The sequence below is a fragment of the Helianthus annuus genome, chromosome 6 (genome assembly GCF_002127325.2).
Source record: "Helianthus annuus cultivar XRQ/B chromosome 6, HanXRQr2.0-SUNRISE, whole genome shotgun sequence".
Lineage (NCBI taxonomy): Eukaryota > Viridiplantae > Streptophyta > Magnoliopsida > Asterales > Asteraceae > Helianthus > Helianthus annuus.
The window spans coordinates 73,966,336-73,990,494 of record NC_035438.2 but is presented as its reverse complement, the minus strand read 5'-3'; the positions used below and the strand labels follow the sequence as shown (position 1 = coordinate 73,990,494).

General features: G+C 38.6%; 1 protein-coding gene across 1 annotated transcript; it reads left to right on the top strand.

Annotated features, from left to right (window-relative positions):
• The first annotated feature begins 6,677 nt into the window (after nt 1-6,677).
• LOC110944915 lies at nt 6,678-7,634 on the top strand. Its single transcript, XM_022186558.1, has one exon. The coding sequence runs from the start codon at nt 6,678-6,680 to the stop codon at nt 7,632-7,634; it is 957 nt and encodes a 318-aa protein (XP_022042250.1).
• Nucleotides 7,635-24,159: the final 16,525 nt, after the last annotated feature.

Genomic DNA, 24,159 nt, shown 5'->3' with positions numbered 1-24,159 from the left:
ATCACATTCACGACTCTCAATCACTAGGTTCGTGTCTTGTTGTGTAACCTATAATAAACAAGTTCAATCTTTGTAACCCTTTGATTAATTTGGTTTTTTACTTCTAATTCAAAAGTTTCCATCTTTTGTAATTTAACCCCTCTGATTTATTTTACTCTTAACCCAAAACATTTCATCTTTTGCAATTTAACCCCAACACTTTTTTCCTTTCAACTTTGATCCCTTATACTTTTCATCTTTCGCAAGTTATTCGTTAAACATTTCGTTTTAAATTTTCTGAGTTAACACACTGCAACATGTGTGCGAGGTTCAATGTTTTTTCATCTATTTTTTCCTGTTTGATAGGCCCGTCGCAACGTGTCTATTTTACCTTATTTGGTAGGTTCGTCGCAACGTGCGGATTAGAGATCGACTTAGTTATTCTTTTCTATGTTTTACACAGGTTGGCGGTCATGTAAAAACATTTGTCTTTCATCTAATATGATATATAACTAACGAATTCCCCGCGCATTGATGATACTTCTAGTTAACCATTAATTATGAAACTATTGAATTTGTTGTATAAGTAAATAAATGTTTTATAAAGTAGGAAAATGTAACTTAATCTTATTTTAATATTATTAATTTACTTTTTTTTTACCATTTTTGAGATAGTAAATTAACCACTAATTATAAAATATACACCGTTAACTTAGATCATAATTTATAATAACTAATTATTAATTATATGCATAACAATTATTGGTAAGTGTAATAAATCTAATTTGTGACATACCAATAAAATTATTTTCTTTTACTTTAAATAAAATTATATTCAAAATATACACAATAATGAAAATAATATCATTTATATACAATATTATATGTAATAGAGTGCGTAATTTCAGTCATATGAAGAAGATATATCTTTCTCTATTATATATTTTTCAGTATTTAATCCGTGCAATACACAGGCTATTATGACATTTCAGTGTTACTTATTAACATAAGCTGATTTTTGTTATAAATAGAGTTAAAAGTAAGCCCGCACGATGTGGCGGGCATAACTTTCCATGCGATACGGTGGTTCTCATGGTCCCGTTATTGTATCGGGTACAAAAAACAATACTATATTGTGAATACAATTTAATTTTCAACGCACGTTTTGCCTTCATATTAAGAAAACATAAAAAATGAATACTGTACCTCTACCGATGTTCAAAGGGTAGCGATTTTGTTCCTCACGGTAAAGAAAAAAAGTATTGTACAGGGTAACAAAAAATACTATATTGCGAATACAACTTAATTTTCAACAAACTTTTTGCTTCCATATTAAGAAAATATAAAAACAAATACGCTACCGCTACCAATGTTCAAAGGGTTTCGATCTTCCCAGTAAAATAAACTCAAATATATTTAACATATTTGAAAAAAACTACGATAAAAAAACAAAATAATTGTAGCAATAAAATATTATATTAAAAAATAAAAAATAAAGTTATGTATAATACAATATTTATATTATAATGCAAAATCAAAAGTAAAAAAAAAAAAGAAAATAAAGATAAGATAGTATTAAACATAAAGGAAAATAAATAATAATAAAATATAGAGTAGTAAAGTAAAGTTTCAGTCCTTGAGATTAACACCCGCTCGCAGGTTCAGTCTCTATTTTGAAAAAATCAATACTCCAGTCCCTAACACATTCAATTGCTCACAATTAAAACATTTGACCATACCGGCGTTAGTTGACTATTAAATCTTTTAATTCCAGGGGGCAAAACGGTAAATTCACTAAAGTTAGGAACTACTAATACACCCCCAATCTTCTTTTGTAAGCTATAATACACTCCCTCTTCAACCCAAACACTCCGGCGACTCCATAGCTCTGGCGAACTTCCTCCGATCATCTTTGAAATGGGGCAATACGCGGTCATTTTTTTCACATTGCATGTCGCTGGTAAGATTTGACTCAAATTTTGCGTTTTTCAAATCTGTTTATGTTTGATTCTAGTCGTTCCAGTTGATGAAACCTGAATTTTAGTTTGTTTGTTGGGTTCAGGGTGCAGGTGATCAGGACGTACGTCAGGATCCTATATCGGGTCATGATGAGGAATGGCAAGGGGTTCCGGGTGGAACTCTGCTTCCAACGTCGGGGATAGATGTGTTGCTGCACCTCTGCTGTAAATATATGATGCATATATAATAAATTAACTGTTGTGGATGATTTGGGTTGGGTTGATCAAATTTTGGGATTCATGATGATCACCTAACTAGTAGGTTATGTAGAACTGTTTAAAAAGGTTATTTTGGATAACTGATCATTTGTTGTTATGGAAATCTGTTAATGGTGAAATATAATGCTTATTTAAACTGTATCAGTTTGAGATCGCTGGATATTACTTTGAGATGTATCAGTTGAAGTTTGCAACATATCAGTTATTAGGATCAAAGGATATTAGTTTGAGACAGTGTTGTAAGTCGGATTACAAGGCCGAGTACTCGGCGACGTACTCAAAACCTTACCTTGGAGAGTTACTACAAGTCAGGCTTTATAAGTCGGAGGTGGTCAAACTCGGCCTACTCGGCGATTACTCGGAATACTCGGCCAACTAATCAGAATACTCGGTCAAATACATGGTCGGAACCTTGGAATACTCAACAACTACTCGGATTACTCGGTCAACTACTCGGCCTACTCGGCGACTACTCGGGATTATGCTAATTTTGACATGAGTTATGCTAATTTTGAGACGAATAATGATAGTTTTGATATGAATTACGCTTATTTTGACACATATAAAATATCCAATAATTAATTTCTTTATATTTAACATGTCCGAGTACTCTCCGAGTACTCCCAACTCCCACTCGACCGACTAGGGAGAGCCTAGCGATTTCTGCAATACTGGTTTGAGATCACTGGATATTAGTTTATGTTTTATGTGCTTAGGATCAGATAATATTAGTTGAATCAGTGGATGTTTATTTATGGTTTATGTGCTTAGGATCAGATGATATTATGTGCAGCATATCAGTTGAAGTTTGCAGCATATTTATGTTTTATGTGCTTAAGATCAAATGATATGAGAGAAAGTTTGCTCATAAGTAGATGATTTGAAGGGTGTTTAGGATAAATGACATTGCTAGACATAAGTAGATGGTATCAAATGACATTGTTGCACATAAGTAGATGATTAGAAGGGTGTTTAGGATCAAATGACATTTATGGAGATAAGTAGATGGATCAGCTGGACATTGCTGGATACAAGACAGAATTGTTCGTTTGCTGCACATAAGTAGTTGGATCAGTTGCTGCACCTAAGAGTTGTTAGTTTGCTACACATTAAGTTTTTAACACCTGCTACAAACTTTAAGTTTTCTAATTGTATGCACAATTGAACTTGGTTATAAGTTGAACAGGCATGATAGACTATGTTTTGCACTATTAAGTAGGATCTGTCAATCACTTGAACAGGGAGCATACATTTTGGCAGGGATAACATGAACAGTTTGACCAGATAAAGTCAAACCCAGTTCAATTATAAGCTGCATTCCAATTCGGGTTACATATGTTAATATCTTGTTTTTTGTTGTGTTAGTACCTTGATATTGTTGTTTAATTTTCTGGTTACAAGTGGTTTGTTTCTAGATTAGGAAAAACGTTTGACAATGGAGGGAAATTAAGAAATCATACTGTAGGGACTGAAACTGTAAGTAAAGTTTTGGGGGTATTTTAGTCTTTTCACAGAAATACTAATGGCCAATTAGTGCCAGGGTTTTAATTGTGAGCATTTGAATACGTCAGGGACTGGAGTGTTGATTTTTTCAAAATAGGGACTGAACCTATGAGCGGGTGTTAACCTCAGGGACTGAAACTGTAACTTACTCTAATATATATATATATATATATATATATATATATATATATATATATATATATATATATATATAGAGTGGGGATCCTACGGAAAGTGTGTTTTTCCTAAAAAGTCTAGGAAGCGATCTGGGCCATCCAATGGGTGTGTTTAATGGTTGAGATCATCTTGGTGGCATTTTGGTAATATGTGTTTCTTAAAAATAGGATTATTTAATTAATCAGGGGTAGATATGTCATTTAGCTTGTTTTAAATATGGAAATAATTGTTATTCCATAACCACCCCACATTTCTTGCGATTTTTTTTTCACTCTCTCTCTCTCTCTCTCTCTCCCTTTCTCTCTCTCTCTCTCTTCCTTCTATCCTTCATGAAGAAACACATCAAGAAAACACATCGTATTAATCTGCTTGCTGTTAAAACACAGCGTTAAGAAATTCTCCAGCATTACCAGCATGGATGGTAAAACACAGCGTATGAATCTGCTTGCTGTTAAAACACAACTGTATAAATCTGAATGCTAAAACACAACTGTATGAATCCGCTTGCTGTTAAAACACAACTGTATGAATCTGAATGCTAAAACACAACTGTATGAATCTGCTTGCTGTTAAAACACAACTGTATGAATCTGCTTGCTGTTAAGACACAACTATATGAATCTCAATGTTAAAACACAACTGTATGAATATGCTTGCTCTTAAAACACAACTGTATGAATCTGAATGCTAAAACACAACTGTATGAATCTGCTTGCTGTTAAAACACAACGTCAAGAACATTTTGGTGGTTTCCAGACATAATTAAAAATCGATACAGACCAGATAATAGTAAACAGAAAAAGAAGTGTATTTGCCATATCCAAAATCAAGAATTGTGTTTGAAGCCATAACTATCTCTCACGTAAAAAATGATTTATGAATAAAGTTGATCAAGATTGTGAAGGAACGAATGAGAATTTGATAGATATTTACATCTGGTAGTAATTCGCAAATCATGGAGAATCAGTTACCATAAAATCGTGCATAGTTAGGTAATGAGATATAAATTCCAAAATTAAAATAAAATGTCAAATTACACAATTGCCCTTTTAGTTAAAATCCTTCAATGCCACATGTCACGTTCTGATTACTTCCTAGACTTTTTAGGAAAATAAGGCTTTCTACCCAAGTCCTACTCTATATATATATACATATATACATATATATATATATATATATATATATATATATATATATATATATATATATATATATATATATATATTTATGGTAGAACTTCCTCTAATTTATTTAGAGATAATTTAAGTTAGTTTTGTGACATTATAGTATTCAATCTATGTAATACACAAGCTATTATGACGTTTCAGTGTTACTAATTAACATATGTCGTTTTTGTAATAAATTTTAAGTTAGTTGTGTGAAGTGTCATATGATAATAAAAATATATGTTAGTTATACGAAATTTTTACATATTATATAATTATATCGTTTCTATTGTACAACCTTGTGGTAGTACGAGTCTATAACTTAATATCATATAAAAAAGTAATTTACACCTAGGAATGCAAACAAATCGAGTCGAGCCCGAGCGCGACCAATCTTGAGCTCAAGCTCGATTAACTTATGAGAGCTTGAGCTTGGCTCATTGGTAGTTTCTCAAGCTCGAGCACGGTTCATTTATAATCAACCAATTAATATATTAAATACAAATAATATTAATAATGGACTTGTTTAGGCTCGCGAGCTCGATAAGTGAAGTTCGGGCTCGAGTTCGTTTACTAAACATGCTTATTTTTAGGTTTGGGCTTCACTCGTAAACAAGTTTAAATAAGCTCAACTCGGCTTCTTTGATAAACAACTTTAAACAAGGGGTAAGCGTTAGTAAATATTAATAAAAAAAACTAATATTATACTAAGGCTCTGTAAGGCTCAACGAGCCTGACGAGCTTCACATGCCAGGCTTGAGCTCGGGCTCGATAAATAAACGAGTTTTATTTTAGGCGCAAGCTCGGCTCAGATTCGATAAGGCATGGCTCATTTCGAGCCGATCTCGAGCAGCTCGCAAGCCACTCGACTCGTTTAATAAGTCAACAAGAGAGGATATCCAAACATACCCTTCCACATTCTTATTCTATACAATTTAATCTCAACCAGGAAAATAGATGATCAAAAATAGTTTTAGCCTTCTTTGGCAACTTTGACTTTGTATGGAGACCATATAAATTGCGAAATATGGAAACAATTGTGACAAATATTGTAAAGTCAAAACTGATGATAACTGAAGTCAAAGATAGTAGCTGGAAATTTGCACAGCTGGAATTTTACATAGGGTATGAACTGGAAGTCCACGTAAGCATTCAATTTGTTTTGGATAAGATATGAATGGAACTATGGGAGTACACGTAAGTACTCTATTTGACGTGGGATTCACTAAAAATGAGTCTGAATGTGTATATTCGACTTGGAAAAGTCAAAATTGGGATATAATTTCCTTTGTTGAGGCTGTCATTGGACTGAATGTCTTGTTTCTTATTTGATATTGCAATATAAAAACAATCAAGATTTATATACCAAAAGATTTTCAGATTTTTATTATTTTTCAAATTTTATAGCGTCTAAGAATATCTAAAACATATAATTAGACGAGATATAAACTGCGTGGAGAATGCTAATGTGGGGTAGCCCTCTTTGGTAGAGGCACATGTCTCTTAGAATCTGAGAAAGGAGCACAGGGTTAATTTCATCGCCATTCAGGAGACACAGATAGAAGAGGTCAGTCAGGATCGCGCTTCATTTTTTTGGGGTAGTAAGGATTTCTTGATGGATTATGTGGGGGCGGCGGGCAGATCTGGGGGTTTGACCTGCTTATGGGATCCTTCTGTTTTTATGTCTTTGGGTGTGTTGAAACATAGGCACTTTGTTGTCATTCGAGGCCGTTTGGTGGGTTGTAACAAGACCCTTAACATCATTAATGTGTACGCTCCTCATCGGGTATCAGATAAAAAAGTGGTTTGGGATTCGATTCTTGAGGTTATGGGGTCGGTAAACGATATGTGGGTTCTTTTGGGTGATTTTAATGCGGTTAGATTCCCGGAAGAGAGGAAAAATTCTGTTTTTAACAGTTCGTGTGCTTCTGCTTTTAATGGTTTTATTGATTCGGCGGAGTTGGTGGAGTACTATATGAGGGACCGAAGGTTTACTTTCATTGCTCCTAATTCCAATAAACTGAGTAAGATCGATCGGGTTTTTGTTTCTAGGGAGTTTTTCAACACTTGGCCTAATGCTTGCTTAAGAGCTCTTCCTAGACTGTTTTCTGATCATTGCCCGTTACTGTTAGTTGTGGATAGTAAGAATTTCGGCGCCATCCCGTTTAGGTTTTTTAATTCGTGGTTTGAAAAAGAGGGGTTGGTGAATGTTGTCGAGAATGCAGTTGAGTCTTTCGAGAACGTTGGGTGTCGGCCAGATGTCAAGCTTACTAATAAATTTAAACATATTAGAGATAAAATAAAGGAATGGAGAAAAGTTACAGGCCCCAGAGAAAAGGAGGATTTTAACAGAAACAAAGAGGAAATGGATCGGATTGATATGTATGGCGAGATTAGGGATTTGACAGAGGAGGAGGTCTGGATTAAAGCTGAATGTTTTAAGAATATTTGCGAGTTGGTGCGTCAGGAGAATATGGATTTGAAGCAAAGGTCCAGGTGTCGGTGGGCCGTTGACGAGGATGAAAATTCGGCATTCTTTCATAGATTGATCAATAATAGAAAATTGTTCTAACGGTATTCCTGGTCTGGTTATTGATGGTAAGTGGGTAGATAAGCCCAAACTCATAAAGAAAGAAGTGCTCAGTTTTTTCAGGTCTCATTTCTCGGAGAGGGTTAGCGAGATGCCGGTCGGAAATTATTATAGGGGGAATATTTTATCCGGAGAGGATGCGTTAGCTCTGTCGGCTCAATTCTCGGTGAAAGAGATTAAAGAGGCGGTGTTTGACTGTGGGGTTGACAAAGCTCCTGGTCCGGATGGTTTCAACTTTAAGTTTCTAAGATTTTTTTGGAGATTTTTTGAAGAAGATCTTAAAGACATTATGTTTCACTTTCACGAAACAGGTTCCATAGACAAGTGGTGTAGTTCATCCTTTATAACCCTCATTCCCAAAAAGAAAGATCCGGTAAGCCTTAGGGATTATAGGCCCATTAATTTGATTGGGATCATTAGCAAAGTTATTTCGAAAGTGTTAGCGTCTCGGTTGAAGAATTTTATCGGCAAAGTCATCTCAGATACTCAATCGGCCTTTGTCCAAGGGAGGTTTATTCTGGATAGTCCTTTAATTTTAAGTGAGATATGGTCCTGGTTGAAAAAATCGGGGAAGAAAGCCTTCATTTTCAAGATTGATTTCGAGAAAGCGTATGACAATGTCAACTGGGGTTTTTTTATTAGGGGTTATGTCTCAATTGGGTTTCTCTCAGGAATGGTGCAAATGGGTCAAAGGGATTCTTTCGTCTGCTAGATCTTCTGTTGTGGCTAATGGGTCTCCAACTTTCGAGTTTCAGTGCCAAAAAGGATTGAGGCAAGGGGACCCGTTATCCCCTTTCCTCTTTCTTATTGTGATGGAGGATCTTTCTAGATTATTGTCCAAGGCTTGTGATGCTGGGAGTTTCAAGGGGGTTAATCTGCCAAATGGGGGTCCATCCATGTCGCATCTGTTTTATGCTGACGACGCTTTAATTATAGGAGAATGGGATGTAGAAAATATTTTGGTAGTGGCCAGGATTCTAAGAATCTTTTATGTCTGCTCGGGCCTCAAAATTAATTTGCATAAATCGTGTCTTATGGGAGTTGGTGTGGAAGATAGTGATATTTCTAGCATGGCGGAGTTGTTGGGATGTATTAAAGGTGACATACCATTTTCATATTTGGGTATTCCTCTGGGTGCTAATATGAACAGGGTCTCCAATTGGGATCCTGTGGTGACTTTGTTTAGTAAGCGTCTAGCGTCTTGGAAAGCCCATACTCTTTCTATGGGGGGAGGGTTGTTTTGGTGAAATCGGTTTTGGAGAGTCTTCCTATCTATTTCCTTTCTATTTTTAAAGCCCCTGTTAAAGTCTTGGATAAATTAGAAGCGATGATGAGACGCTTTCTGTGGGGAGGTTCGGATAGCGTTAAAAAACTCATTGGGTAGCTTGGGAGGTGGTTTCCAAACCTAAAAAGTGTGGCGGTCTTGGTATTAGCAGGTTAAAAGTAGTTAATGAGGCCCTTCTGGCCAAGTGGGTGTGGAGGTTTTTGTCCGAGGATAATAGTCTTTGGAGAAGAGTTGTTTCGGCTATTCATGGCTGTAGTAGAAGATGGTCCTTCATTCCTGCGAAGAGAGGTCTCACCGGGGTGTGGCTCAACATCGTTAGAGTAGAAGCTAAATTATTGTTGAATGGAAAAAGGTTTCCCGAGTATATTTCTGGGGTGATTGGTAATGGGAGTTCCATTAGATTTTGGATCGACCGGTGGAAAGGGGACACCCCATTTATGTTCAAATGGCCGAGACTTTTTGCAATTGAGAGACATAAGGGTTATGTGGTGAATCAGCGGTTGCAGGTTGAGGGGGGAGGGGGTGTGTCGATGTTGTGGAACTGGAGTAGAAGCCCGTCTACAGTCTCAGAGTTAGATGAACTAGTGGAGTGTGAATCAATGCTTTCGGGGGCAGGCTTGTCAGCGGTTAAAGACAAATGGAAATAGGAAGCAGACGCCTCGGGGCGGTTTTCGTTAAGATCCTTCAAGGATCTGTGCTCGGTTCAGCAGGACCCGGATACGGTTTGTTTGGTGAAAGGTTGTAAGTGGCTGCCATCCAAGTGTAAACTGTTTGCTTGGCGAGTGGGTCTTGATCTCCTTCCTACTAGACAGGCTTTGGTTCGAAGAAACATCATTTCAGGGTCGGATGATTGCGTTTTTTGTCAGGAAGTTCGGGAGTCGGTGGATCACTTATTTACTGGCTGCAACGTTGCTTTGAGGGTCTGGAGCGGAATCAGTTCGTGGATTAACAGTCCTCCGATTTTTGCTTTTTGCTTTAAAGATCTTATGGATTTACACTTGAGCTCGGATGGAGGTGCCCTCGGTAAGGATATCATTCGGGGTATTATTATTGCAACTTGTTGGTTCATTTGGAAGGCTCGGAACGAGAAGTTGTTTAGGAGTGGTAAAGGTGATGGGCTGGAGATTGTTGGTATGGTTAAAACTTATAGTTTTTTTTGGTTCAAGAATAGGTCAAAGTTCAAAGATCTAGATTGGGTCGAATGGGGTAAGTCTCCCTTATACATGTTGTAATTTTGGGTAGCGCGGTCCTGCTTTTTTGAGTCAGGCCGGCTGTTTTTATAAAATTTTCCTTTTCAAAAAAAAAAAAAAAACATGTCTCTTAGAAGCGAGGTCCTAAGTTCAAACATGGATAAGGGAATAAATTTAAATAATTGGTGTAGACTTGGATAGAAATAACCTTTGCCGTTAAAAAAAATAAACCAAGGGGAGAAGGAAAATTAGGTATAAGATGGTTCAAAGAGCACTAAATCTTTGTCATCGGTGTTGGGTTTGAAGGAACTTTGTCATGCCATCAAAGAACTCTATTAGAAAACAAAAAATCATATTTTATAAAAGTTTATTATTCTAAGATCCTGTGAGTTTTACGGGTGGCTTAACAGAAACATATAATTTCTACTGGCATTGAAACCCATGTAGATCATCATTTTTGTTCTAGGCCTTTCCAAACTTAGGCTTCACGTCTAAGGGTCACCAGATAGATACCTTCTGAACCAAATATTAAAGCACCAAACAAAATTTTAGAATGAAAAGGTAACATAAAACATTGATGAAGCATGTCGGAACTAAATCACAACATACAATTATATTTTGCGCTTGAATATACGAAAACTCATGGTGTATCAACTATACCCGCTTGCAGGAACCCCCAATATTTCCGTTTGAATATTGCTTCTAGCCGATTTTTTGTCAACATATAAGGGAGATTTTTGTGTATGGATTTATGGATGAAAAATTGTAACAGACTAACATATATGGTTAACAAAATTATAAGTCTTTACTAATCATATGTTGGTCAATTTAGCATATGTCACTAAGATAGAATTTGGTTCATTCTAGATGTAAAGTGTATATAAGACAACTGTTAGGGATAGATTTTCTAAACTTAAGGATCACGGATCCTCAAGTGCAGCCAGGATCACGGATCCTCAGTTATGTTCGAATTAAGGATCTTCAGAAGACGTTGCAGGTTTAAGGATCCAGGATCCTCAATATTATCCTAACACTAACGGTGGTTTCCATTATATTTGAACTTGTTTTGCAGAATGAACGAGTGGGACTAAGTCTTGCCGAGATTCCAGGGGAATATGCTCCCATATTCTGCACGTGTTTAGCTTGGGTGACCGTTTTGGAAGTCGTGGAGGGCTAGCACAATTTGCGGGATGTTTGTTACATAGTTTATTTCTATTTTTAAAGGGGATAACAGCTTGATAGTGAGAACAATTAGCAACACACACTCTTGAAAGCTCTCGACAACATTTTGGCGATTATACACATATTGCACACTAGTGATCCTTGTAACAAGGTTGTTATCATCCTGATTTGTAACCTTTATTTGTTCAATAGAGTTGGTCATCGGTAGTTTCCATAACCTGAGGTTTTTTATGCCGGGGATCATCTCTTTATCAAGAGCTTTTTCCTCGTATAAATCTTTGTGTCTCTTGTTCATTTCATTCACAAGTTGTTCATATAATTGCAATATAATTCAAGCATCACACCTCACAAAATAAGATTTGCTTGCATTATCCTAGTCTGATTTTTGACCAAAACAGTTTGGCGCCCACCGTGGGGCAATTGGTGCTTCATCTCTGAGAAATTTTGTTCATTGCGATCATTGCGGTCCATTACCTTCAACTACATGGCTTCTTTAGCAAAGAACACTTCAAGTTCCATGCCGGCAGTCACTTCTTCACAGGGCATTCCACCTTTGCCTCCACCACCTTTTGGATCACAGAAGAATGCTGAAAATGCTGCGAAGAAACCAACCCCCGTTTTCTCAAACCCACCAACTTCTGCTGTTTCTTCTAACCCTACTAACAGTGATCTTTTTACTTTGATTTTGCAGTTGAGGGATCACATACAACAGCATGACAAAACCAATGACATGATCCTTCGAGAGATTGATGACATCAAGAAATTGAAGAGATCAGCGGAGGATCACTCTCCATTGGTGCCTAGATCGCTGAATTTCGACACTCCAGCCATAACTGCCCAGCAATCTGCAGCTCCAGATGTCCAATACCAGGGTGGATCAACAGGAATGCGTTTTGGATCATCGGCAATGACTCACGCTCTAGGATCCTACTTTCAACCTTCAGGATCCTCTTTTCAGCCTCAGGGATCCTTCTTCCAGCATCAGGGATCCTTCACCAGTTCAGGAGGATACATGGGGACGCAGTCAATTCAAGGATCCTCCTCTCAGGTTCAGGGATCCTCTCAGGTTCAAGGATCCTCATCTCAGGTTTTCGGATCCATAGATTATCCTCCAAGACCCCAGTTACAGCACATCAAGGATCCAACATCTTTCAGGATCAAGGATTCTTAAGGAGTGTACAACCCGGAAGTTCAAATGTTCATCTAGGAGACTTCATACCAATGCAGACCATTGCTTCCTCTGGTCCCTCGGTTATACCAGAATCCCGTCAATATGGATTCACATCTGGAATTCCAAATTTAAACCCTTCAGGAGGTAACGCTTTGAATAACTTTTACAATGCTAACCATGGCTCAGTGCAGGATACATGTATCAACCAAGCTATGGCTAGGGAATTACAAAAACTGAAGGATATGATATCCAGCGTACCAGGAGTGGTTAAACCCATTCCTGAAATCCCATATGGAAGCAACAAGATATCTCGTTTTGCACCACCTATTTGTGATGTAGAAATTTCAAAGAGGTTTCAGATACCAACCATGAAGCTATATGATGGTTCAACGGATCCAGAAGAGCATGTAGCTCAATATAGAGAAAGGATGGAGATCAATCCAATTCCTGAGAGGTTTAAAGAAGCATGTCTATGCAAGGGTTTCGGATCCACACTAACAGGATCAACTCTTAAATGGCTGCTAAGTCTTCCCCCTTACTCTATTACTTCATTTTCTAATCTAGTTAATCTGTTTAATAGTCAATTCTCATGTAGCAGAAAATTTGAACGTTTAACTAGTGATCTATATAGGGTAACACAAGGTCAAAATGAATCACTTAGAGATTATATCACTAAGTTTAGTAAAGAATCCTTAGATATTCCTAATTTGGATATTGCTACGGCGGTAGAAGCCTTCAAAATGGGTTTACTTAGAGATTCATTGTTCTATGATGATCTTGTCATGACCCCCTGCAGGAACCTTGATGAAGTGAGGACCAGGGCCCTTAGATTCATCCGACTAGAGGATGATAAAAGGTTCCAGGAAAGACTGGCAGGATCCTCGAAGCAGGAGAAGCAAGGATCCTACTTCACGAATAACAAGTCAAAGTCTTACAACAAGTCTGATAATCAGAACATGCATGCAGTAGAACAGGAAGAGGGTGATGAGGATTATCCTCCCATTTCTGAATATTGTTTTTCTATTGATAACAATGAACTGATCCTTGCAATGCAGAACTTAGGTGAAAAAGCAAGATGGCCCAGGAAAAGTGATAAGCTAGCTGCAACAAAGGACAAATCTAAATGGTGTGCATCTCAAGAAGATTTCGGCCATCTCACTGAAGAATGTATTGCACTTAGAAAAGAGATTGGTTACTTGTTAAGCAAAGGGCACTTGAAGGAGCTGTTGGGAAGAAAGAAGTCAAGGATCTAGGATCCTGAAAAGGTTCCAGAAAGAGCTCCTGCTCCCCCTGCTGATGCACAAATTATCAACTTCATATCTAGAGGATCAGACATATGTGGCACTTCCTTTTCAGCAGCCAAGAGGCATGCTAAGGAAACCAAGATGGATAATGGAGATAGACCCATCCGAACCTCTACTGTTACACAGGAAAAAGTTATAACTTTTGATGAGGATGATCGTGTCGATGTTCAAGATCCTCATCATGATGGTCTTGTTATTACTTTGTTTATATCTAATAATTTTGTTCGCAGGATCCTGATAGATGGAGGAAGCTCAGTAAACATCATTCATCTTGATGTCCTCAAGAAGATGAACATCCCTGAATCAGATATTGTCCCAAGATCCTTGGTTCTTGTGGGATTCAGTGGAGAAACCAAGAACACATTGGGGGACATTAAACTTCCCATCTACATAGAATGACTTCATTCTTATCAAAAATTTTGTGTTATAGATTGCTTATCCTGTTGCAATGTTATCCTTGGCAGGCCATGGATACATGACATGAAGGCAGTCCCGTCTACATATCATCAATGCGTGAAGCTTCCCAGTCCATGGGGTGTGGGAAAGATTGAAAGTGATCAACAAGAAGCAAAGAATTGCTATACTTCATCGATGAAACCATCCTCAAGACCCAGGGAGCAATAGCAATTAAAGCATCCTCCAAGTGATGTCCTGGAGGCAAGAGAACAAGATGTGAAAGGTATCCTTATGGATCCTCAGGATCCTGAATCTAAGATCTTCATAGGATCAGGGATCCTCAACAGCATTGAACAGGATTTAATATCCTTCCTCAAGAAGAGAAAAACTACCTTTGCCTGGAAGCATGAAGACATGACAGGTATCTCTAAAGATATAATTACTCATAAGCTTGGCATTGCCAGGTCATTCAAACCCATACATCAAAAGAGGAGAAAGTTTGCACCTGAGAGGAATGCCATTATCCAGGAGTAGGTAGATAAGCTGCTCAGAGCAGGTATGATAAGGGAGGTTAAGTATCCAAGGTGGTTAGCCAATGTGGTTGTTGTTCAAAAGAAAAATGGAAAGTGGAGGGTATGTGTCGATTTTACTGATTTAAACAAGCCATGTCCCAAGGATCCTTTCCCATTACCCCACATTGACTCCATGGTGGATGCTACTGCGGGTCATGAGTTGTTGACTTTTATGGATGCTTCATCTGGATTTCAGCAAATTCAGATTGAACCATCTGATCAAGAGGATACAGCCTTTATGACCCCAACTGGTATATACTGTTATATTGCTATGCCATTTGGACTAAGAAATGCAGGTGCTACTTATCAAAGGCTAGTCAATATGATGTTTAATGAACAAATTGGACACACTATGGAATTCTATATAGATGACATGGTGGTTAAGTCCAAAAAAGCTGAGGATCACCTATGAGATTTGGAGGAAGCATTCAATATCCTTGATAAATTCAATATGAAGTTGAATCCTTCCAAGTGTCATTTTGGTGTTAAAGCACGCAAATTCTTAGGCTATATGGTGACAAAAAGAGGCATTGAAGCAAGTCCAGAGCAAATCAAGGCAATTGTGAATATAAAATCTCCTACCAATGCTAAGGATGTGCAAAGGATGACAGGGAGGATTGCGGCCTTGAACAGGTTCATATCAAAGTCATCAGAAAAGTGCAAGGAATTCTATGACATTTTGAGAAAGAACAAGAAATTTGAGTGGACTGAAAAGCATGAGAATGCTCTCAAAGCCCTTAAGGATTACCTATCCTCAGCTCCTGCTTTGAGGAAACCAGAAAAAGGGGATATATTATCCTTATATTTGGCAGTCTCTTCTAAAGCAGTAAGTGCAGTCCTTGTTAAGGATCACGAAGGTACACAACATCCTGTATATTATGTAAGTAAGAGTTTGCTTGATGCTGAATCCAGGTATTCACATTTAGAAAAACTTATCCTTGCTTTGATTATGGCATCTACTAAGACATTATTTTGAAACTCATGCCATTATTGTTAGAACTAATTTCCCAATTAAGAATGTTCTCAGGAAACCTGAAATGTCAGGAAGGATGGCCAAATGGGCAGTGAAGCTTAGTGCCTATGATATCAGATATGAGCCAAGAACTGCCATTAAATCCCAAGTCTTTGCTGACTTTGTGGCAGATTTCAGTAGTGACTTACAAAGGTAAGCTGAGTTAGAAGTCCAACAGCTTGAAGAGACTAAGGATCCTTGGATACTCTTCACAGATGGAGCCTCTAAAATCAAGGGAACTGGACTTGGAATACTACTAAAATCGCGACAGGGGGACATAATACCCCACTCCATTGCTTGTGAGTTTCAAACTACTAATAATGAGGCTAAATATGAAGTCTTGATAGCTGGTTTGCAAATTGCCAAGCACATGAGGATCAGGTATCTTGAGGTACATGTAGATTCGTTGCTAATTACCAATCACTTTAATGGATCCTATGCTGTTAAAGGTGAAAGACTAATCAAATATTCAGAGATAGTCAAGGAATTAGCACTCTCTTTTGTTTCTTTTAGTTTGACACAGGTACCCAGAGAAGAAAATGCAGAAGCTGATGCATTGGCCAACCTTGGATCATCCTTGAAGATTCAAGAGGATATTAAAATTCCCATTATCCATATCTTGGCTCCTGCTATAGAGGATCATGTAGCTATGGATATAGGAGAGGATTCCGCAACCATGCCTAGTGATTGTTAGGAAACTTTATTTGTAAGTATTGAAGAAAATCTCAATCAACTGAATCTCTGAAGAGATAACAGTCCTGAAGATCAAAACAAGAAGAAGAAGATCAGATAGGACAACTGAAATGCACAACATCTACTTCAAAGAACTACAAGTTGATCAAGAGCTGAATTGGATTATCAGAAAAGGTCACTTCTGATGAATCTGATGATATTTCTGATGAAATATCATCAGTTTCTGACGATTCTGATCATCAAGATTTCTCTGATGATTTGTTCATCAGAAATTCTGATGAAGTGGATTCATCAGAATTCTGATGAGATACCCCACTTGTCTGAAATTGGCTCTATCCTGCCACACTTACCGAAGCAAGTTGACATTATTGGATCTCACGATGAAAAAGGAAACTTGAATGAATGATTCAATGTATATGTCAAATGGCCACTTTTTGCAGGACTTATTGCATGAATAAACTATTGTTTATTCATGCACCCAGCCTTCTATAAGTAGAAGGCTCAACCAGCAGAAGATAATTGAGTTTGAAGCTTAGCATTCACATACAAACACCCAAACTCCATTGCTCTTCTCACCCACAGAATTCAAGATTCATTTGTATTAGATAATAATCTTACAATCACCTTGTTAAACTACTTTGTTTCAAAGTGATATAAACTTGATAATTTTGTGGGTCTTGTTCCTTGAAAGTCTGATTTCCATTTCCACACATCTTTATCACATCTACTGAAATCACTTGCCATATTACGTGAAAAGAAGTTGTTTAGGCCATACTGGGTCCAACAATTGGTATCAGAGCAGATTGAATAAACTATTTTCAAACGATCAATCGCTCATCTTCTTTTCTCTAAATATGGCCAGCTTTCAATCCTGGAATAATGCTTTTAACATTGGTTCTATGTCCAAACCTCTGACTCTGGTCAGAGAGGAATACCCCCAATGGAAAATCAGGATGGTCAATTTCCTTAATGGTCATGACCGAGCTCTGTTTCAATCCATTGAAAGGGGTCCACATATACCAATGACTAAAATACCAGCAATTCCAGCAACTGACCAACTACCTGCTATCCCTGCCTCCCGAGCTCCTAAAAGTGAAATACTTTGGAGTGAGGAAGACAAGAAAAATGTAGCTGGGGATGAAAGAGCAAAATCACTCTTAATAATGGCCATCCCCAATAACATATTTTCACAAGTTGATGCTTGTGCATCAGCCAAGGAAATATGGGATCAGTTGGAAAACCTTTGTGAAGGAGGAGAAAGGATGAGAAGAAACAAGAGAACAAATAATGTCTCATCTTATGAAAGGTTTAAAAGTTTACCTAATGAAAGGTTAAATGATACATATCAAAGGTTTACAAAACTTTTAAACGAGCTAAAGAAATTTGGTATAACCAAGTCAAATGATGAAAGAAACATAAAATTTCTTGATGCTTTACCTAGAGAATGGAGGAGTCTAACCATGACTTTGTCCTCAACCTTAGAACTAGGAAACATGAGTCTTCATGACTTATGATCCCCAGAGAGGAAGAAATATTTGAAGAAACCATTCAAAGAGGGGGATCTTTAGCTCTTATCTCAAACCCACAAAGACCAACAACTTCCAATGATCCACAACCTTCAAACAACCAAAGTGTTGAAATTTCTGACACATCATCAGATTTTTCAGCTTTTGCTGAAGCTATAGCACTGCTCACCAAAACATTTGAGCAGAGGTTGAGGGGAGGAGGCCAGAGATACCAGAGGAGTGATAGAGGGAGGATGGATGGAAGATCTAAAGAAGTTAGATCTAAGGATAAAGGGAAGGCTGAGGTGGTGTGCTACAAGTGCAAGCAAAGAGGTCATTGTTAGGGCAGGATTTTAATGACCTGTGATCCTTACATGATATCCTAACGAGTGATCCTTGTTTCTTTGGCAGATAGTGATCCTCAGAAGAGCTTCAGGATCAGGATCATGGATCATCCTAAGGATCCTCATACTAACGATTGTTCTCTTTGAATTTAATGTTGTTTTGCAGGGATTACGAGTTGGACCTGGTCTTGGCAACGTTATTAAGGAATCTTTCACGTAAATCTCGCACATACATCACCGGAAATAGACGTTGTGGAGAATATGGAAACTTAGCACAAATTACGGGCAATTAGTTAGGCTAAATTTACTTCTATTTCTAAAGGGGTAACGAGCTAGTAGTTAGGTGACTTGCCTAAAATTCAACCACACACGCTTATATAAATGGCACTCTACAGCATTCATAAGACACAACACATTTCTCACACGCTCTAGCATATGATACTATAGTGATCCTTGTACCTAGCTCGTTACCATCCAAAGTTGTAAACATTGTTTGTTATATTGAAGTTTGGTGATCGGTAGTTTCCATCACCTGAGGTTTTTTATGCCGGAGATCATTCATTGATCAAGGGCTTTTTCCTCGTATAAATCCTTGTGTCACTTGTGCAATTTTCATTTAAGTGGTCCTTATCTTTGTTCATCATATCAAGCATCATTCCCCGTTTACAAAGAGTTTGGTTGCATAATCCTTGTGTGATTTTTGACCAAAACAGTTTGGCGCCCACCGTGGGGCAATTGGTGCTTCATTCATAAGAAAGTTTTTCTGTTAGTGATCATTCCGGAGCGTTGCATGGCTTCATCGTTGAAGAATACCTCCACAGCGATGTCTGCAGTCAACTCATCTCAGGGCACTCCACCTTTGCCGCCACCACCAGCTGGATCTCAGAAAAATGCTGAGAAGAGACCAACTCCTATCTTCTCTAAACCTTCATCTTCTTCTGCTCTAACTTCTTCTGCTCCCAGTACTAGTGATATATTTACTTTGATTTTGCAGATGAGGGATCGTATGCAGCAGCAGGATGAAACTAATGACAGGATCCTCAAGGAAATCGGAGATCTCAAAAGACAAAAGAAAACGGCAGAGGATCATTCCCCACTGATGCCCAAATCTTTGAATTTTGATACTCCGATGATTACTTCTCAGCCATCAGAGATCCCAGACATTCAACATGTGGGTGGATCAAGAGGAGTACACTTCGGCTCATCAACAGTGACTCAGGCATCAGGATCATATTTCCAGCCGGCAGGATCCTATACTCAGCATATGGGATCCTTCATGAATTCAGGAGCCTACTCAGGAGCGCAGCAATTTCAAGGATCCTCCTTTATTCCAGGACCATCCCAGGTTCAAGGATCCTCCTTTGTCCCAGGATTATCCTAGGGTCAAGGATCCTTTCTCATCCTAGGATCATCCCAGTTTCAAGGATCCCTCCAGATACCAGGTTCCTTGAAGAGTTTGCAGACAGGAAGTTCAGATGTCCATCAAGGAGATTTTATTCCGATGCAGACCATTGCTTCCACTGGTCCCTCCATTATCCCAGAATCCCAGCAATACGGATTCACATCCAATGTTCCTAACTTGAACCCGATGGGAGGTAACACTTTTAATAATTCTCTTACCACTAACCATGGATTCATGCAGGATACAGGTATCAACCATGCTATGGCCAGAGAACTGCAGAAACTGAAGGATATGATTTCAAGTGTTCCAGGGGTAGTCAAACCTATCCCGGAGATTGTAGATGGAAGCCATAAGGTATCTCGTTTTGCACCACCAATTTGTGATGCTGAGATACCCAAAAGATTCCATATTCCTACTATGAAGCTGTATGATGGTACAACGGATCCTGAGGAACACATAGCACAATACAGGGAGAGGATGGAGATCAATCCGATTCCGGAAAGGTTAAAGGAAGCATGCCTATGCAAGGGATTTGGATCCACTCTTACTGGATCAGCTCTTAAATGGCTGCTAAGTCTTCCCCTTACTCTATTACTTCGTTTGCTAATTTAGTTAACTTATTCAATAATCAATTTTCTTGTAGCAGAAAATTTGAATGATTGATTAGTGATTTATATAGGATAACTCAGGGTCATAATGAATCATTAAGGGATTATATAACCAAATTTAGTAAAGAATCCTTGGACATTCCCAACTTGGATGTGGCCACAGCTGTTGAGGCTTTCAAAATGGGATTGCTTAGGGATTCATTGTTCTATGTTGATCTTGTTATGACACCATGCAGGAACCTAGATGAAGTAAGGACTCGGGCACTCAGATTCATCCGGCTAGAGGATGACAAGAGGATCCAGGAGAGACAAGTAGGATCCTCAAAACAAGAAAAGCAAGGATCTTCTTTCAAAAGCAACAAATTCAAATCCTACAATAGAACTGACAACCAGAACGTGCATGCTGTTGACCAAGAAGAGGATGATGAGGATTATCCTCCGATTTCAGAATACTGTTTTTCTGTTGATAACCATGAACTAATCCTTGCAATGCAGAATCTAGGAGAAAAAGCCAGATGGCCAAGAAAAAATGACAAACCAGCCGCAGCTAAAGACAAATCAAAATGGTGTGCATACCACGAGGATTTTGGGCATTTAACAGAAGAATGCATCGCATTAAGAAAGGAAATTGGATATCTGTTGAGCAAGGGGCATTAAAAAGAGTTGTTGGGAAGAAAAAAGCAAAGGACTCAGGATCCTGAAAGGATCCCTGAAAAATTTCCAGCCCCTCCGGCAGATGCACAAGTGATAAACTTTATTTCCGGAGGATCAGACATTTGTGGTACATCCTTTTCAGCAGCTAAGAGGCATGCAAAGGAAGCTAAAATGGATAATGGAGAAAGACCTATTCGAACATCAAGTGTCTCGGAAGGAAAAATCATAACCTTTGATGAGGATGATAGAATTAACATCCAGGATCCTCATCATGATAGTTTAGTTATTACTCTCTTTATTTCTAACCATTTTGTCCGCAGGATCCTTATTGACGGAGGAAGTTCGGTAAACATTATCCAACTTGATGTTCTGAAGAAAATGGGTACTCCTGAATCAGACATCACACCAAGATCCTCCGTGCTTGTGGGATTTAGTGGCGAAACTAAGAAAACCCTGGGGGACATCAAACTCCCAATTTACGTGGAAGGATTACATAATTATCAGAAATTTTGTGTTATTGACTGTTTATCTTGTTGTAATGTTATCCTTGGCAGGCCCTGGATACACGATATGAAGGCAGTCCCATCCACCTACCATCAATGTGTAAAGCTCCCTAGCCCTTGGGGAAGAATCAAGATTGATAGTGATCAGCAGGAGGCTAAGGATTGTTACACCTCATCAATGAAACCAGCCTCGAAATCAAGGGAACAATAGCAATTAAAGTATCCTCCAAGGGATGTCTTGGAGGCAAGAGAGCAGGATGTGGACGAAATCCTCCTGGATCCTGATGATCCTAAATCCAAAATCTATATCGGATCAGGGATCCTTGGACAAATGAAAGAAGACATTGTATCCTTCCTCAAAAGAAGAAAATCTACCTTTGCATGGAAACATGAGGATATGACAGGTATATCTAAAGATATTATCACTCATAAACTTGGCATTGACAGGTCAGTTAAACCAATCCATCAAAAGAGGAGGAAATTTGCACCAGAAAGAAATGCCATTATCCAGGAAGAGGTAGAAAGATTACTACGAGCAGGTATGATTAGAGAAGTGAAGTATCCAAAATGGCTGGCCAATGTGGTTGTTGTTCAAAAGAAAAATGGAAAGTGGAGGGTATGTGTCGATTTCACTGATTTGAATAAGGCATGTCCTAAGGATCCTTTCCCATTACCCCACATTGACTCCATGGTGGATGCAACGGCGGGTCATGAACTGTTAACCTTTATGGATGCATCATCTGGATTCCAACAAATTCAGATGGAACCATCTGACCAAGAGGATACGGTTTTTATGACCCCAACCGGTTTATATTGTTATATTGCTATGCCGTTTGGATTAAGGAATGCAGGTGCAACATATCAAAGACTGGTGAACATGATGTTCAAAGATCAGATTGGACAAACTATGGAAGTATACATAGACGATGTTAGGGCTGGATTTTTATCATACGTGATCCTTACATGTGATCCTAACCAGTGATCCTTGTTTCTTTAGCAGATAGTGATCCTCAGCAGGACTTCAGGATCAGGATCACGGACCATCATAGGATCCTCATGCTAACAGTCACCTTCATTGAATTAAATGTTGTTTTGCAGGAACATTTAGCAGGATCCGCTCTTAGCATCACAATCAAAGGACGCGTCTTTACAATTATAGCATGTGCTTAATCGGAGATAGACGTTGCAAAGGATATGGAAATTTGGCATGATTCAAGGGCGACAATTTAGGCTAGATTTACTTTTATTTCTAAAGGGGTAATGAGCTGATTGTTAGTCTATTTACCTAAAATAGGTCACTCACACTTGTATATATAACACTCTTCCCCATTCGGAAGACACACAACACAATTCTCACACGCTTAGACACACATTACGATAGTGATCCTTGTACTCAGCTCATTATCATCCGAAGTTGTAACCATATTTTGATATATTGAAGTTGGTGATCGGTGGTTGCCATCACCCGAGGTTTTTTATGCCGGAGATCATACATTGATCAAGGGCTTTTTCCTCGTATAAATCATTGTGTCTTTGCATACTTCATACTGAAGTGATCCTTTACTTTTTCAATAAACCAAGCATCATTCCCCATTTACTTAGAGTTTGGTTGCATTATCCTTGTGTGATTTTTGACCAAAACAGTTTGGCGCCCACCGTGGGGCAATTGGTGCTTCATTTATAAGAAAACTTTCTGTTCGAAATCATTTCAAAGAATTACATGGCTTCATCATTGAAAAACACGTCCACGGCGATGTCTGCAATCACCTCGTCTCAGAACACTCTGCCTCCTCCACCGGCGGGATCCCAGAAGAATGCTGAGAAGAGACCAACTCCTACTAACTCTAAACCTCCATCTTCTTCTGCTATGAATTCTTATACTCCCAGTACTAGTGACATATTTACTTTGATTTTGCAGATGAAGGATCGTATGCAGCGGCAGGATGAAACTAATGAAAGGATCCTCAGGGAAATTGGAGATCTCAAAAGACAAAAGAAGGCGGCAGAGGATCATTCCCCACTGATGCCCAAATCCCTGAGCTTTGACACTCCAATGATCACTTCTCAGCCATCGGGAGTCCCAGACGTGCAAATTATGGGAGAATCAAGAGGATTGCACCTCGGATCGGCAGCAATGACTCAGGCATCAGGCTCACACTTGCAGCCGGCAGGATCCTATCCCCAGCATATGGGATCCTTCATGAATTCAGGAGCCTATCCGGGAGCACAACAGTTTCAAGGATCCTACTTTGTTCCAGGATCATCCCAGGGTCAAGGATCCTCCTTTGTTCCAGGATCATCCCAGGTTCAAGGATCCTTCCTTGTTCCAGGATCGTCCCAGGTTCAAGGATCCTCCTTCGTTCCAGGATCATCCCAGATACCAGGATCCCTAAAAAGTTTGCAAACAGGAAGTCTAGATGTCCATCAAGGGGACTTCATTCCAATGCAGACCATTGCTTCCACTGGTCCCTCCGTTATCCCAGAATCCCAGCAATATGGATTCACTAACTTGAACTCAATGGGAGGTAACACTTTAAATAATTATCTTACCACTAACCATGGATTAATGCAGGATACAGGTATCAATCATGCTATGGCCAGGGAGTTGCAGAAGCTAAAAGATATGATCTCAAGTGTTCCAGGGGTAGTCAAGCCTATCCCAGAAATTGCAGATGGAAGCCATAAG